Source organism: Gadus morhua, chromosome 20 (assembly GCF_902167405.1).
Source record: "Gadus morhua chromosome 20, gadMor3.0, whole genome shotgun sequence".
Classification (NCBI taxonomy): Eukaryota; Metazoa; Chordata; class Actinopteri; order Gadiformes; family Gadidae; genus Gadus; species Gadus morhua.
This window is the reverse complement of record NC_044067.1, coordinates 3,862,303-3,879,737: the sequence shown is the minus strand read 5'-3', so window position 1 is coordinate 3,879,737 and position 17,435 is coordinate 3,862,303. Positions and strand designations below refer to the sequence as shown.

At 45.8% G+C, this 17,435-nt stretch overlaps 4 protein-coding genes across 6 annotated transcripts in view; 3 read left to right on the top strand and 1 right to left on the bottom strand.

The window, feature by feature from the left end:
* Positions 1–72: 72 nt before the first annotated feature.
* dcaf17 (ddb1 and cul4 associated factor 17) lies at positions 73–4,926 on the top strand. 2 transcript variants are annotated; one of them, XM_030342755.1, is made up of 14 exons: positions 73–488; positions 597–700; positions 804–894; positions 1,023–1,129; positions 1,220–1,298; positions 1,460–1,549; positions 2,065–2,172; positions 2,298–2,400; positions 2,835–2,977; positions 3,403–3,512; positions 3,641–3,725; positions 4,193–4,276; positions 4,452–4,607; positions 4,709–4,926. In XM_030342755.1, exons 1-14 carry the CDS (start codon positions 360–362, stop codon positions 4,814–4,816), a joined length of 1,497 nt encoding a protein of 498 aa, XP_030198615.1. In that variant the 5' UTR covers positions 73–359; the 3' UTR covers positions 4,817–4,926. The 2 variants fall into 2 exon arrangements, with proteins under 2 accessions (XP_030198615.1, XP_030198614.1); XM_030342754.1 differs by having other exon boundaries at positions 993–1,129.
* A 246-nt stretch (positions 4,927–5,172) lies between these two features.
* Positions 5,173–8,335, top strand: cybrd1 (cytochrome b reductase 1). Its single transcript, XM_030342762.1, has 4 exons — positions 5,173–5,467; positions 5,928–6,136; positions 6,790–6,944; positions 7,297–8,335. Exons 1-4 carry the CDS (start codon positions 5,275–5,277, stop codon positions 7,580–7,582), a joined length of 843 nt encoding a protein of 280 aa, XP_030198622.1. The 5' UTR covers positions 5,173–5,274; the 3' UTR covers positions 7,583–8,335.
* A 161-nt stretch (positions 8,336–8,496) lies between these two features.
* On the top strand, positions 8,497–14,056 carry LOC115532821 (cytoplasmic dynein 1 intermediate chain 2; the record flags this gene model as incomplete). Of its 2 annotated transcripts, XM_030342752.1 has the most annotated exon segments (6): positions 8,497–8,660; positions 9,891–10,005; positions 10,558–10,672; positions 11,507–11,594; positions 13,020–13,073; positions 13,941–14,056. In XM_030342752.1, coding segments are annotated over 5 exon segments (478 nt in total), but the record flags the coding sequence as incomplete, so codon positions are not given.
* Positions 14,057–15,726: 1,670 nt separating this feature from the next.
* Positions 15,727–17,435, bottom strand: part of LOC115533498 (calcium-binding mitochondrial carrier protein Aralar1-like) — an 8,926-nt gene continuing 7,217 nt past the window's right edge. Inside the window, exons 7-8 of the mRNA XM_030344043.1 lie at positions 16,153–16,330; positions 15,727–15,768 (exon numbers count right to left, since the gene is read on the bottom strand). Coding sequence (XP_030199903.1) covers positions 15,727–15,768; positions 16,153–16,330 — 220 coding nt within the window. The remainder of the gene's footprint in view (positions 15,769–16,152; positions 16,331–17,435) is intronic.

The window sequence follows — 17,435 nt, the reverse complement described above, 5'->3', positions numbered from 1 at the left end:
CAATAAAACGAATATCCTCATAAACAAAATCGAACGTCCAACAGCTTTTATTTTGAAACTAAGAAGTAAGGATATCCTTTTGTTTTGATATGGATGTTTGGTGCCGTAAACTTCACACATGTTCCGAATCTTGTAGCTTAACATTAGCTCCAGAGGTTACCAATTGTGTGATCTTAGTTGCAATCAGTTGTTATTATTGAGCTACGATCCTCAAACAAAGGAGTCAATTTATCATAGCAAACTTCAAATCTCAATCCGTCGAATAAAGGTTAACTAGGCATGCCTAGTGTAACGATTATCGACTTTGTTCATCCCTTGAGTGTGTTGTGAGCTAGTTACACGCACAGCGCCACCTAGCGATGACCTGTCCACGTAGAAAGAGACAAACCAACACCACTTGCATGCTGGCAAGGAGGTCGAGAGGATTTCCTGATTATGGAAACATCCTGAGGGCGAATATGAGGATGTTAAGGGCCATCGTCCTGCAGGTGAATGCCAGTACATTATCTTTCATGAACACGGGTTTTCATTATCTGATGATTTGAAGTTTATATGAAAACAAGGACCCTTACCGTTTTGGTTTGTATGAATAATAGGAAGACAGGAACTTCATTAAAGTCTGGAGCAAGACTTCAAAATCCACGATTGCCTATGACAGTGGAAAAATCTATTTTGAAAACTACCAGAGTTGCTACAGTTGGTATGTGTTGTTTTTGCACCGTTGCTATTTTATATTTGAGATGATGATGGAAATAACACCATATCCCTACACCAAACCCAATAGTTGAAATGTATGTTTTCAGCATTGATACACATCCTCAGCTCTTATACAAGTTGCCTCAACGGAGCAAATCTGAGAAAATAGAGGATGCCTTACAATGCTCAAGCCCACTTGTAAGTGAACCTCCAACACTTGTCTTTATTACAGCACCTATTCTGAAATGCTTTGCTGTTTGCACTATGACCTTTACCTTGCATGCCCTCCCCAACAGGAGAAATCATTGTCCACTCCTTCTGACCAGAAACCATGCCTACTGACCCTAACTGCCAATAACTGGCTCTACCGCTTATCAGCTGAAACTGGAGAGACACTCCAGGGAGTATACCTCTCTCCCAACCCCAAGTTCAAGTAAATTATTACATTTTCAGGCCCCTTTTTTTTTTAAATCTTTTATGACAAATATGTGTCAAGCGTCATGTTTTTTTGTTTGTTTTCCAGGTACCTTCAGTGGGATGAATATCAAGACAGATTTTATGTCAAGTCTATCCAAAACAAAGTGGCACCTTTTGCACGACAGGTACAATGAAAATGAATAATCGTAATTGAATGAATGCATAATATAGATGTGGAAACTATGTTGCATGCTCCAACATGACCGCCATTGCATACATTTTTTATTTAACATTGTCATTTTGAACATAAAAAAAATTTAGTTGTTTCTCCCTCTGAATGTTACAGGCAGGCATAACTCAGAATACTGTGATGCACCTGGCCATCTTTAATGTGTTCCCCCTGGAAATTGTAGGAATGTTGGAGATCAATAAAACGGTATGCTAGCTTGTTTTACCCCTTCGGTCCTTGCCTCTTCTAGGTGTGAGGGGTGTTGACCATTTTTATTAAATTGACTCACTTATGTATTTCTAACTCAAAATAACTTGTTTTTAATTTAGAATGTATCCTTCTCCTACAATGCACTTCTACCTCTAATAATGAGATGCAAAAATAACCTAAAGATGAACATGCTACCAACCTTGTGTTTTGTATTAATAACCTAAAGATTAACTAGCTGCTAACCTTGTGTTCTGACTCCTAAACTAATAATAACCTAAAGATGAACTAGCTAATACCTTGTTTTCTTAATCCTAAAGCTACTCTGTAGGTTGGACAGCTTTGTTACATTTGCGTCAATACTGATTACCTCACCTGTTTGTCACTGTGAATAAAAGCGTCAGCTAAGTCTCTAGACAGAATGTCATTTGAATGCAGGCCTGTGAAACCCGGTGAGCTTATAATTACAATAATAAACAGTAAATGCCCTTGACTCAGTGACTTAATCTCTTTAGGTGTTTGGGGACACCGTTACTGATGTTGTGCTGACGCAAGGCACACTGGCCGTTTCTCACAGCACCAAAACAGTGAAGCTGTACAGCTTTGACCGGATCCTCAGTGAGGTATTCTTCATCTCGTTGATTTATTTCACGTCATTACAAAAACAATGACAGCTCCTCAGACATTCCTTGTGTAGCTCTTCTCAAAGCCCCCATATATGTACCCCCCCACCCCCACCACCTCACAGTTCATGACCAAGAGGCTGGCACTGGGGCAGCCCAGCCCGTTCCACGAGGGCAGAACTGTGGGAGACGCTCCCTACGGGATCCCCGAGAACATCGTCATCAAGGGTAGGACATCGCCTCTCTCTAACTGGAGAGAGGAACTACACACCTTGTGTTGTTCCGAGGAATAAATAAATATGTGAATGTATCTATGAATATTAATTGTATGTTGTGCGTCCTTGCACTTAATGTACGCACTTATTGTATGTCTTGTGTCCCTTTCACTTAAAAATAGCGCTTAGCATTGTGTAGCGTCTTATCCTAGCTATCATTGTTGTGTACAATGATAGCCAGCCCTAACCCGACAGCGATAAATAGTTAAACTTTCTTCTGACAAATGCACTTATTGTAAGTCGCTTTGGTTGAAAGTGTCTGCTAAATGCCCTAAACGTAAATGTATGTTATCATAAATTCCTCGAAACAACACACCTTAACCTTGTGTTGTTTCGAGGAATAAATAAATATATGTACGTATATGTCATTATTATATGTCTCATTAGATTGTCCACCAGTGCTGTTCGAAGTGTCGTGCTCTGACCATAACGTGCAGATTGGAGGCCATCCCTGGCACTACATATACACACCGCCCCACAAGAAGCACAGGGGAACCTATCACATCTGCTCCCTGGCAGAAGGCATTCTGGTACTAATAACCGATTGTGGGTCTTGTGCATATAATTGAGTATTTTCATAATGTATACTTATTTACTATGGGTACAGTCCCTGTAGTTGTTACTTTTATGCACTGCCAATGTCTGACTGAGAGCCACTGATGTTTTTGACAGCTATTGTTCTCATCTGTTGCCATGAGTACGGCTGCTAAGCTTCTCTAGTCACTTGACATAAGCTTTACCTCATGGCCTCAGGAGCATATTGGGCCTTTTTGCAATGCGTTTGTTTTTGCCCTCATGGTTTTTCTTGACACATAACTTCTTATCTTTTTTGGTGGGGAATTTACTGTTTCATTATCACTCCACCCATCTGTCAAACCACATCAATGTTTATCCATCGTGCCATTTATAGTGCTTTAGTTTGTTCATGAATGTGTTTATTCTTGTAAAACGATAGGCAAAGAACGGTATTCAAGACATGGACTGCTGCTCTCTGGAGACTGATTTAATATATCTACACCCTGATGAGTCCGGGCGGATCATTCACGTTGGACCCAACACCGTAAAGTGAGCAGGCATGCGGGTCTTGGGAGCGCGATGCATCATTACGATACATGATTCAGTACTGCCCAAGCAAGTTGTTTAGAAGGCCTTTATTTAAGTTTGTGTTTAACATATTTTGGACCTTCCTCAAGAATGCTGAGGTGTGTGAGTGGCCTGAAGAGTGACTCACCGTCAGAGGTGGTGGAGGATTTCTCCATCACGACCTGTCGCAGCAATGTGAGTGTAACGCACGTTCACAGTCTCTTCCACGTTGAAGAGTGCACACCAACAGTATGATGTATTTTTTAACATCCTGATTGTTTCAAATGCATTCGTTAGTTACACCAATGTGTACATTTTCTGACTTGGACTTTTTCACATCTATACGGGAAGTCCTTTGCATAAAGTTGTGTCCTATCTGTTTTTACAACGTGATAAACAGTTGCAACGCATCTCATGAGGTGCTGGACGAGAATGTCATGGCTCCGGTTCTGGGCTCCCACCCGGAACGTTCTGGGTTCGATCCCCAATGTCCGCAGACTAGTTGTCAGCGTCCCCCAGCCGGATGCAGAACACCTGTGCCTGAATTGGCTCTTGCTTTCTGCTGAATGACTGAATGAGGTGTCATGGACGTTCCTAAAGAGTGCTCACTCAGACGTCTTCCCCCTCAAATGGTTAACAGCCTCTTCTTCTCCCTGGACCAGGTGGCTCCCCGGGTCACCGTCACCTCCTCAGGTCGAACGGTCAAGCGGATCAGTCAGCAGCTCGACGACGACCCAGATCAGGAGGTACCAAGAGAATCACTAGCGATATCCAGTCGCCTGTGCATGTTAGAAAAGGTCCCTTCACCAGACAAAGATACAATTACAATGTCCTGAATTGAGAGGGAAACACGCTTACACATTTTTCTGTGGGCTGAAGTCTCTGGAACGGATGAGAAGTAAACACTGTTGGTTTGCGTAGACCTTCCGCACGGTGGAGTATGAAGACGAGGTGGATCTGCTGGCACTGGTGGTCACCGACGGAGAAGAGGGCGAGGGAAGGGCATGCGTGAAGCTGCACGACAACAGCAGTGGAGTGCTGCTGAAAACCATTCCCCTGGAACAGGCCTGGGATGTGGTGAGAGGCCAGATTTCCCTATGGACAGCAGAGGATCTTGGGACTTGGGATTGTACTTGTTAAACCCTTCACCCTTTTTTCTTTTATTTTTATTATTACAGACATACCGGAATGAGATGTGTTTTGACAAGGAGACGATTGTCCATATTGAAGAAAGGAACAACGGCTTTCACTGCCATGTCTACAAACTCCAAACCGAAGCAAAATAATGCTGTTACCTTCAGAGAGTTTACCCATGCTGGAAATATTTTTGTACTGTATTTTTTTTATACCATTGAAGAATTAATAAAGAATGGTTTTCTTTATCCCCTCTCCCTTATTGTGGCTGGTGTCATTATTGTAACGGAACACCAATGGCTTCTTGGCATCCTCCCGTTGAGGAAATTCCTCCTTTAAAAAACGGCCAACTCTTTTAAGGAAAGCAAATAGAGGGAGTTTGGTTCTATTTTATTATAAAAAAAACAACGAACTTTATTTATTTTTATATCTTTATTTATTTGACCATGCAGGTTTATTTATTTTTACTAAACGTGGCATTGGTAACTTGTTTAGTGCTGCTTAGGTCATGTGACCAAAGTCCTGCCTCTTGAGTAACCTCTTGTCATACTTCTCCAGTCCGGAGAGCCTTCTTCAAGTCATTTCCCCCTCACTGCGTCAACGTTCACTGATGGCGATTGAAGATTACAAACAATTCGTATTCGCTTTCTTAGCCGCCGTTTCTTTCGGTTTGATCTCTATCATATTTGTGTTGACCTGGGTACTCCACTACAGAGAAGGGTTGGCGTGGGATGGAGGAGCGGCTGAGTTCAACTGGCACCCGGTTCTGATCGTCGTGGGATTCGTGTTCCTGCAGGGAATAGGTACGCGAGATTCCCGTAGGCTAAAGTTCACTAATGAGCAATGTGAACGCTTTTTCTTAGTTTTAGCTTGTGTATGCTAAATAACTCATACAATGACTTATGTGAAGTTTCAGTTAACGTTTTATATCTGTGTTACGATTTTCAAATGAAAACATTCGAAAGTGATAAACTTCCGACAGCGATAAATTGTTGCTTCTCTTTCTTCTGACAAATGTACTTTTTTTAATTTGGTTTGGATAAAAGCGTCTTCTAAATGTACTTAATGTAAATGTAAACCATTTGTAACACACACACACACACACACACACACACACACACACACACACACACACACACACACACACACACACACACACACACACACACACACACACACACGCACACACACACACTTTTTGCTGTTAATGCTATAACATTCATTTGTTATGTGTGTGCTAATGTTGGATGTTTTTCCTTTCAGCTATTATTGTGTACCGACTGCCATGGACTTGGAAATGCAGCAAACTGATCATGAAGTTTGCTCATGCAGGCCTTCATCTGCTGGCTTTCATACTGGCCGTTATCGCGTTTGTAGCAGTATTTGACTTTCATAATGCTGCCAAGATTCCAAACATGTACAGTCTGCACAGCTGGTTGGGACTATCTGCTCTACTACTGTACTCCTTGCAGGTACCCACCATTTGACATGTTAAAATAAGCTAGTGGAACTTAGGGTTATCGTTAGTTAAATTAGAGTTAAATAACTAAAGTATTGTAAAGGCTAGTGGCGTGTTTACATGTTCCGTTATGCTCAGGGGCGATTCTAGGTAGTGTGGGGGCCCTAGGCAGAGGATTGTTGACGGACGGACGGACGGGGGGGGGAGAGAGCGATTGTTGAGGGGGGGGGGGGCCCAGGCAGTTGCCTGGTATGCCTAATGGGATGCGGCGCCTCTACAATTCTGTCTATGTGTGGGGAAAGACTAACACAGCTGAAATTGCCAAGTGTAGGATATGGTTAAGTTTAGATATCAGGTTGATGCATAACTTTAGGTATTAAGTTAGAGTTGTTTCTGCATTAGGTTAGAGATGGATAAGTCTGAGTATTAGGTTAGAGGTGGATAAGTTGAGATATTGCATTTGAGATGTTAAGGTATCAGGTTAGAGATGGTGAAGTTTAGTTATTAGATTAGAGATGGTTAAGTTTAGGTATTAGGTTAGAGATGGGCTTTGCCTCTAATGGTGAGTGCGCAAATGTCAGCTGTGGCGTTAAGTCTATCCCAAATTTGTGTGGCTTGTGTAAGAAATGCATCCTAAAATGCACTGCTGTCTTTTTTTTACACCAGCTCGTTCTTGGAATAGGTCTATACCTCATCCCTGTTGCACCTGTGCAATGGAGAGCGGCGTTCATGCCCCTTCACGTCTACAGCGGGCTGTTCATCTTCACGGCCGTCATCGCCACAGCCCTCATGGGCCTCACGGAGAAACTCATCTTCGCCCTGTAAGGAACGCAACAAAAGCAAAATGGAGGCTCTCCATCCAAACGTCCGTTTTATACACAAACATGAACGCAATGTTGAGAATTACAATGACTTGGGGATCTAAAGAAGAGCCCCAGTGGCTCATCCCGGGTAGAGCGTGTACCATTAAGGAAACGGTCCTGATCGCATCGACATGGGTTCGATTCCTTCCCGGGGTCTTTTGCTGCATGTCCTCCCCTCTGATCTCCCATAGCTTCCTGTCCATCTCACTCTATCTTAAAGCGCAACAATGCAAAAAAAAAAAAGGGAAGTAACTACCTAGTAAAAAACAAAGAAAAAAGAATAACAATGACTTTTCATTTTCCTTTAAAGGAACAACCCAAAGTATAAGGATTCCCCCCCCGAGGCCACGTTCGTGAACGTCCTGGGCCTCCTGCTCGTGGCGTTCGGGGCGCTCATCCTGTGGATCGCCACGCGACCGCACTGGAAGCGGCCCAGCGAGCAGGCCCTGCTCTCCCTGTTGTCCTCCTCCTCCCCCGAGGACCCCGCCCAGGGCCCGGCGGGCCCCGCGCTGCCCCGGCCCGCGGACGGGCTCGCCGGCGAGGGGGCCGAAGACCTGCGGAGGAGGAGTACCAAGCAAAGTGATATGGATGATTGAGAAGCGGCTCGGAAGTCGGTTCATTCACTGTGATTCACAACTGATGTATGATTGAGAAGTGGCTTGGAACCAGTTCATTCACTGTGATTCACAACTGATGTATGATTGAGAAGTGGCTTGGAACCAGTTCATTCACTGTGATTCACAAGTGATATGGAATGCTTGAGAAGTAGCTTTGAAGTCAGTTAATTCACTGAGAATCACCAGTGATATGGATGATTGAGGAGTGGCTTAGAAGTCAGTTCATTCACTGTGATTCACAAGTGATACGTATGATTTTAGAAGTGGCTTAGAAGTCAATTCATTCACTGTGATTCACAAGTGATATGTATGATTTAGAAGTGGCTTTGAAGTCAATTCATTCACTGTGTTTCACAAGTGATTTGGATGAATGGGAATTGGTTTCGAAGTGACCCAAGCATTCACTGTGATTCCCAAGGCGTTACTAGTGATTACGATTCTGATTGTCTTGATATATGACTCATTCCTTGCAGTGGCAGGTTTCTTACAATGGGCCTTTGTTCCACTCTATGTAGGAACCCTGCTTCTTAGTAGAACCTAGAGTTATTTATTCTTATTTAGAAACAACTAACAAATATATATTGTAATATAGCTTATGCCATTTTCATGACTCATGCTATTTGAATATTCTAACTGAAAAGTTGTTTCCACTATTTTCCCAGAGTTTTTTTATAATATTTTTTTTACAATTAACATGTAATGTAAACAATAAAGTATTAGTTTTCTATTGAATCGCTCAGTATTTGCCATGGAAGGAGTATAGCAATTTCTCACACATTAAAATAAGCAAATTATTTATAGGCAACCCTGGATTTATGAACACACCACCTTTATTGTTAGATTCCATTTCAAATATATGTATATAATATAAGTATCATGTGGCTTAAGTCATTTAGATTAGATAGATACTGTAGCAGCAAGCATAAACCCAGAATGTATTATCTGGGAAGTTGAATTGTCTCCGCTGAGCCTCCGTAGCGACGCAATTGGCCACTTGGCTGTTTCAGGAAAAGGGACGCCGTTGTGTCAATTCACAAACCTAATCCAATTTCCAAAGGTTCGTTCATCATATTCAACATTTTCTCATTAATTGTCTTCACACTAGCGATGTTACTGTCCGGTTAATGTCACTTAATGACGTCATCGTTCAAATAAGCAAAATTCACGCTTAGCTTAGCATAACAACACGGTCGTTAATAGCTTCGGGTCTCCCTGCTATGCAGCACTCGGCTCTATTGATAATTAAAACATTCTGCCTAGCGCATTAATATTGCATTATGGTTCAGGTCGTTTGATTGGGATGAGTCTAGCTATCAGGGCATAACATGTACAGTAACGTGTGAGCAGCAGCAGCGGCCTTGTCAGGTTGCTGCCCTGATCACCATCTCTGTTAAACACAATGGGGTTGGATTGTCACTAGGGAACAGCAGACATCCTCAATTACGTTACGTGTCACGTCTTCTTTAATAAAGCTGATGGTGTTACAGATCGTATGTTTGCATGTATGTTTGCGAGTGATCCACCACCGACGGCTGGGTGGGGCTCCAGCAGGGCCGCCTTGTGGACGCTTTGCTGTCAGCCATGGCGCTGTGATTGTGCATCATGACACGTTTTGTGTCCCCTATGATGTCATCGAGTGTAAATATAAGCTACAGGTGTAAGGCATTACACATCTCTTAATGATATGTCTTGGAAATCATTTTGCTAAGTGCAGTATGTAGTTGTATTTTATTTGGCTGCCTTGTGGACGCTTTTCTGTCAGACATGGCGCTGTGACTAATGCATCATGACACGTTTAATACATTTAGCCAGCATGAACTACACGTCAGATTTCTCTCTCACACACACACACACACACACACACACACACACACACACACACACACACACACACACACACACACACACACACACACACACACACACACACACTGCATAAACACGTCCGGTACAAGCCACGTAAGCAGATATGACTGAGTGTCTCGTTCGTTAGACACCTATAGATGCAGAGCCTCAACGTCGGCTACTAATGCCAGTCATAGAATCTGTGCAACATCAGCGTGTGTGTGTGTGTGTGTGTGTGTGTGTGTGTGTGTGTGTGTGTGTGTGTGTGTGTGTGTGTGCGTGTGTGTGTGTGCGCGTTGTTCAGCACTCCGATTTGAACAAATGTTTGGACGCAAGAGTGTGTTTTAACCTCGTTAACATATATGTAAATATTGTTTTACAGGCAAAGATTTCGTTAACATTATGCTTATCAATCACCTTTTTTATTTGTGTTCATGTTCAGTTCTGCCATCATGTCAGACAAAAGTGAGCTGAAAGCGGAGCTGGAAAGGAAGAAACGAAAGTTGGCTCAGATCCGGGAGGAGAAGAGAATCAAGGAGGAGGAGCGCAAGAAAGAGGTAGAGGTGCAATGTTTGGGAAACGCGTAAACGTTTCTTGCATTATACTACTATTACTTATACTACTAGTATTAACGATAATACATCCATAAGACATTTAATGTAAAGATTGGCCTGTCGTTCAATTGTGAACGGAGGCCTACTGATTCTTGTACTGATAACCGCTTTGATCGAAGACAAATTGATGACCTTTCTATTGTCCATACTGAAGCTGTACTTTATGTAGTGTTACAATAACTACAAACTGCTTTCGGTGTTGGAGTCAGCCGTGAACTACTCCCATCCCACATGAAATTTGTAATTGTAGACTTTGGATTTGATGAAAATATATAATAATGCAAAGGCAGTAATATTTACCAGCCAGCGGTTTCCATTCAGCTCTCTTATGTTACCATGGCGGCAGAGGGTTGGTGCTTCTCTACTCCAAGTAGGAACACCCACAGACAAACCCACAGCCAAGCCGTTTGCATAGGAATTGTGGGTACTGTAGTTGGAACAGGACAGTCGCAGCTGGTGACTTGAGCTCAAAGAGACTCTCACTTCCTGTTCCAGGCGGACCTGAAGAAGGATGCCGCTCCGCAGACCGATGACACCGAGCTGGACAAGAAGAGGCGGGAGGCGGACGCCATCCTGCAAAGCATGGGCATCACCTCAGACGTGACCGCTGGTAGGTTCCCCGTTGAGGCTCGGACTGTCACTCACTGCAATAAATCACACATGTGGAATATCAATAAAATGAAAAGATTGCACCATTTTCTGCAATGAAGTGAAAGATTGAGGTGAATGTAAATATAAGCTACAGATGTTTGACATTTCATATCTCTTAATGATATGTCTTGGGAAAAAATATCTGTTACTACATATGTATCTGTATTTTATTGGAAATATAATGACAGCTATTTATATTTAATGCATTTAAGCACCTGGAACGGTTGCAATGGCGTTTTACGGAACATGCATGTATTGCCACGTATTTGTATCACATTATATAACTATGAAGATAAAATAAGATAAAAAAGAACTACGCGTTGCTGCTTTGAAAGGCACAACCGATTGCTCCCAGCAGGTGGCAGTAGAGATCCACATACGAAAGGCTTCGAGTGTCTTTGTGAATGGATGGATGTTCAATTATAGGATATCAAAACGTTCAGCTATAGTCATGTTACAAATCTTTCTATCATATTTTTTATATTTATATGATCTCCCGAGTAATTTATGATTTATGATTTCATAAGATGTAAAAAAAATACATATTTTGTAGGATATGTGTGGTAGTGATTATTTTTAATATTTAGATTTTTAGCATTATTGTCCTCCTCTCCAAAAAAAGGTTAAATAAAACAACAGCAGTGGTTTCATTCCTAAAAAAGTGACGGTTTTCTGTTGTGGCTGAAGCCCTCTATCTGTAGTAAGAGACTCTCTCTCTCTCTCTCTCTCTGTTTCTCTCTCTCTCTCTCTCTCTCTCTCTCTCTCTTCTCTCTCTCTCTCGCTTTGCATGCAGCTCCTGCTCATATGTCTCCAACTGCCAAATCAGTTGGCACGCCAAGTGAGGCTGGAAGCCAAGACTCGGACGGAGCCGTGGGACCCAGGTACACACGAACACGCTCACACGCTCACGCACACACCGCTAAAAGCATAATGGCAAAAATACTTTCCTCTGTACCCCCCCCCCCCCCCCCCCCCCCTTGTTCCAAGCCTTTTGTTCACCGAGGACATTGCTGTGCTACGTGAGACGTAGAAATGATGGCAAAGCCTGACTGTCACATACATTAAGTTGTGCGGTGCGATAATAACCTCGGACCCACATGATCAAAAATGGCTAACAGTAGAACAACTCGCATTTACGGCATCTCCGATATGTACGTAATCCTTCTGGAGGCATTAAAATGGCCACACATGTTCTGGGCCTGACTATATAACAAAGAGGCTAATCATATCAACATGTTTCATGCTTCCTCAGTGAATAATCCCTGGTTTATGATGACATGTTTATTTAGTTTACACGGTCCTGACTGGAGCACAATGTGGAAGTAACAATAAAACAGTTGGGGGGCCCAGATATGCCTCCAGGACTTTTTAACCCCTAATTAGAGACCGTTCCCTGGGCTGAAACTTAACGCTCTCCCCCCGGTGTCCCACCAGTGTCTCTCTCTCTCTCTCTCTCTCTCTCTCTCTCTCTCCCCAGTGTCCCACCCGCCTCCCTCTCTCTCTCTCTCCCCCCCCCCCCCCCCCCCTTGCCTATGTGTTGGCTCACCTCTCTCTCTCTCTCTCTCTCTCTCTCTCTCTCTCTCTCTCTCTCTCTCTCTCTCTCTCTCTCTCTCTCTCTCTCTCTCTCTCTCTCTCTCTCTCTCCCCCAGTGTCCCACCCGCCTCCCTCTCTCTCTCTCCCCCCCCCCCCCCCCCCTTGCCTATGTGTTGGCTCACCAGCGTGGCCATTTCCTGCAAAGGTCTCCCAATCTCTCTCTCTCTCTCTCTCTCTCTCTCTGTGTCTGTCCTCCCCCCCAACCCACGCCTCTTCACGTATTTGCAAACCACGGAACATGTAATGTGATCTATGCTGAAAATGTGTGCTTAATGATGTCTGGCCAGCATGCCTTGTGTGTGGATTCTAACTAATTTGCTCTCCTATTTGGACCCATCCCTCCTTCTCTGTCCCTCTCTTTGTTTGTCTCTCTTTGTCTGTATGTATGTCTCTCTCTCACCCTGTCTCTCACTCTGTCTCTGTGTGTATCTCTCTCTCACCTGGTCTCTCTGTCGCTTTCTCTCTGTGTGTGTCTCTCTCTCTCACTCTCTCTACCTCTCACCCTCTCTCTCACCCTGTCTCTCTCTGTGTGTGTGTTTGTCTCTCTCGCTCTTTCACCCTGTCTCTGTGTGTGTGTGTGTGTGTGTCTCTCTCTCTCACCCTGTCTCTCTGTGTGTGTGTCTCTCTCTCACCCTGTCTCTCTGTGTGTGTGTGTGTGTGTGTGTGTCTCTCTCACTAATGCCACCTTGCTGCACCGCGCCACTAACCCCCAGGACTCTGCACTGGGACTCAGATCCGTCCACCCTTCAACTGCACTCTGAGCTGGGGTACTGGACACTCTCTTCTCTCCTCTCCTGGTCATTCTCCTTTCTCTCAATTCTTAGCATGTTGACGTGTTTCTCGCACTCATTTCAATAAAGTAAAAACAGTAATAACGACCATAAACCTGTAATTAAACTGTGCATGAATGTGTTTGATTAATGAACTAATTCATTCTCGCATATTAGAATTAATATATCTAGATCCTTTTGGCCTCATGAGACCATGCAGATGTTGAAGTTTGTTTTTCACATGAATATCCGTCAGTCTTGACCAGGCTGCAATGATTTCCAAATATGGTTGCGGCCTTACGCTGTTTAAAAAAAACAATCAGTGACTCTCTTGCCCTCGCCGAATCGGGTCGGAGGTCAAGCAAAAGCAAGCAAGAACGTGTATCAAGCTTTTAACATTGTGATCCAGTCTATTTCACATAAAACTGTTCTGATTGCTACACTTTTCTCGGGTGCCGCCATTGTTTCTTTCACAATGGCGCCTGCGTCATTTCTTGTTCGGCACAAACCGAAACCCCTGATTGGACGAATCCTTCATGGATTTCTAGGAAGAGGCTTTCAGCCAGCCCGAGGTCACACTGATCTACCGGAAGAACCGGAACATGAACTTGACTCTGAGATTTGGACGGTCTCACAAGGCTAACATCTTCAGTTTGCGGGGCTTAGGGGTTAATGGGGGTTCTACAGTGTGTGTTAACGTTGCTAGGCCGTTAGCCTCTTGAACTCTCTTCCGGCGCTGCTTCCAGCGACAGGTGCTAACGTAGGTGAGGGCGGTCACGACTCCCGCTCTGCCTCTGTACCCGGTGTCCTCTTTGACAATGCGCTCCGGGGCGAGCCGTGGTTGAGCTGTGTTGTGTGTTCTAGGCGGGCGCCCCAAAAGATGGGCATGACCAAGATCACCCACGTGGACTTCCCCCCACGGGAGGTCGTGTCCTACACCAAGGAGACACAGACCCCCGTGGTGACCCAGCAGAAACCAGGTGATGCTTGTGTGCGTGTGTGTGTGTGTGTGCGTGTGTGTGTGTGCGGTCTTGATCAGGGGGGGGGGGTCAACAGTGTTTGCCAATGTTTACGTAGAAGCTGTGTCTAGAGATTTGTGTTCATCATGTCAATGTATTTATTCTTATGCATCCAAAAGAATGAATCATTATTTAACCTGACCGCTATGAAGCTACCCTCTCTGCAGGCATGGTGGTTTCGCTCCTGCAAGCGCTGTTTGATCCTTTAAATGTAATTATTGAAACAGGTTTGCACTAGCCCATAGCATGCCACATCAGCCCATTTTATTAGGCTTTAATTAAGATTGGTTCTCCTGCACTGATCATTGAGTTGCCGTTTCAAGATAATAGTTTGTATTGTACGACGCGGGCCCTTAATTTCGAAGGCCTTTTTTGTAAGTGATTTTGCTGTAATTACTTTGCTGTGATTATGGCATGCTAATTGCATTGATTGGTCGGGAGACGACCGCCGTTTCAAAGGGTAATCATTGTTTGACAATACCCGGTGAAACCAATATGCCGCGTGGCGTAATTGCGCGTGTGCGCGCGCTCCCGCTCCCGCTCCCGCGGCCGTCCTCGTCGGCATTGTAAACACACGGCCGTCTTGAATGATCACACACGAGCTCAGCCCCTGGAAGTGGGCGAGGGATCCGGCCCCTCGGCCAAACGCAGAGATGAAAGCAAGGGGCCAAATTGCAGGGGGGGGGGGGGGGGGGGGGGGGGGGGGGGGCTCGGGAAACTCGGTCAAAAGAAGAGATTAAAATCACTGACAGACAGGTCTCTACCCGGGTCCCCCCCCCCCCCCCCTGCCCCCACCACCCACTCAGGATGAAGCCTGTCCTGCAATTAATGTGGAGGGAGGTTAAGGAGTGGAGGAGGCCGCGACAGGAAGGGGAGAGGAGATCCAAGGAGGGGGAGGGTAGGGGGAGGTGGGGGGGAGAGCGCCGTGCGTTCGTCTGCCACCCCCCCACCCCCCCCCCCATGCCGACCCAAACAAGGAAGCACGTCAATATGTATGTCATCTGCTGCGGTGCACCTTTCATGTGGTCGGCCTGCTTGTCCGAGGGAGAGTTTAGGATTGCATCTTCCTACGGCGTGGGGAACACATGTGCAGTAAAACACGCAGCAGCAGCGGCGGCGGCGGTGGTGGTGGTGGTGGTGGCGGCGGTGGTTGTTGTTGTTTCTGTTGTTATCCTCGGCAGTGCCGGAGGGAAGGTTAAGGTCTTTCCGTTGACATGTGCTCAAGGCCTGTTGCTGTTACTCGAGCTGTTACCCCTAGGTGGTTTTGAGGACCGTCGTCACCATGAGGAAACGACGGAGGGGATATCAGTGCACGTGATTCGACACGGAGGTCTCGACTGGTCTTGATCAAAGGGGCAGGTCATCACGCTGCTTGTAGAGAACGTTTTTGCTCTGGACCCAAGCCCTCTGGGGACAGAGCAGTGTTTACCTTTCTGGCTTTGTAGTCCTTCACGTTTTGCTCCTCTTTATTTATTAGCCAAAAGACACCTCTTTATCATCACACGCCATCCCAATGAAACCAAACGGGTTGGTCCGTTGAAGTGTCCTGTAGGGCCAGCGGGGGGGGGGCGTGTAGCACCGTGGACCTGGAGGAAGTCTGGACGTCCTCCTCCAAACGGGGGAGCTGAGCCTCAGACGGCTGCAGGCCCAGTGTACACCTTCTCTCCGCCAACCTGGAGTCACATGGGAGGAACCACCGGGGCCATTGTCACCCCCCGCCCGGTGTTAAACAAGGATGGATTGTGCCGCCCTGTGCACTGCCCGGGTCCTTCTCTCCCTCGCCCCTCTCTCTGCGCCGCTCTGTAATCATTTCATCAACTCCCTCGACTCGCGTGTCTTCTCCCTTCAGCGAGCAGCCACATAACAAAACACACTCAGTCACATTGTTCCCTTTCACGCCATCACTCCCGCCACTCGATGAGACGCCGTGCTCCACCCTCCAAACGCCATCCAACCCCACCGACCCCCCCCCCCCCCCCCCCCCGGCTCTCCTTCGCTGTACTTTACAACCACCCCTCCCCCGGGCGCGTGTTTGATGTGCGGGGAGCCGCGGGTGCCTGGGCTCTGATTGAGCGGTTCGCGGCGTGGTCAAGAGGAGGTGCCGCCGTCGCCGTCGCGCTCTTGAAGGTCAGCGGGCAGCCGCAACCGCCGCCGCCGCCACCACGGCCGCGCACGAGAGGGGCGTGGCCACCGGCGATGACATTGCCAGAGTCGGGGCCGGACCGTACCACCGGGCTCGGGGGAAGGGTGACGCCGAAGTGGGTTATTTTATGTCATTGTAGTATTGTTTGTGCAGTGACGTACAGTGCAATCCGCCTGCAATCCCTACTTTAATTATTTATTTTTACACTGACTACAACATACCCCAGAGAAAAAACAGACTAGATTCCCCTGGCTGACTACAGGCCTGTGATTATTTTCTCAGTATTGATTCCCCGTTGCTGTATTCCCTTTGTTTTGGGTTCAGGCGTAAAAAAAAAAATAATAAGCGATTCCGCGTTTGGAACCCGGCTCTGAAGTATGCGGCGCGCATTCTCCCCGTCGGTCGCGCCGAGGCATCGGTGATCCCTCTTAAACAAGAGGCTGTAATTATGAGGAAAGATATCGGCGCGAGGGCTTGGAGAGCGGGCTGGCATCGAGTGCTCTGTGTGGCGCCCGGCGCTTTTTAAAAAGGCCTTGTCAGAAACACGAGTGTACGCCGGAGCGTTTGAGTAAATTTTAAATTTAATTAAATTTGATTGTTTTAATCACTTAGGATTCAGAGGCAGGTCAAAACTTTCAATCACAAACGGGGCCTAATGGCCTCCTCGTTTGAAGCACCACTCGCTGAGCCTTCTTTTTTTCGGACACCTTTTTTTTTTTTCCGCACTGGATGATCAGAGTTGTTAAATATCCATTGTTTCGCCGCTTTCGTGTGGCTCAACATATCAATTTGGACAAAAATGTCCCCCCTATCTCTCTTTTTGCCCAGCTCTGTATTTTTATAATCCCTTGCTTTGTTCAATCATCGTTTTCAGATTCTGAGCGACGATATCCTTTTATATTAATAACCCGCGTGTCATTATATTTGTGCATATTATGCTAACCCGCTACTCGTTTGGCTACCGCTACACCTTTTGTGTTATGCTACAGCTACACTATTGTGCGACACGGGCCATGTTGTGTCCTGGGAGTGCGAGTCTTTGTGTTGGTGGTCTGGGGGGGGGGGGTTCATGAGGAGGAGGAAGAAGGTGTTCAGTGAGGCGGTTAAGCTGGCTGTTTGCACACGGCGGCGGCAGTGGGTGGCTGCCGGCTCAGCGCGGCGTTTAGCATTTGGCCAGCGGCCTGGTCTCAGTGCTGT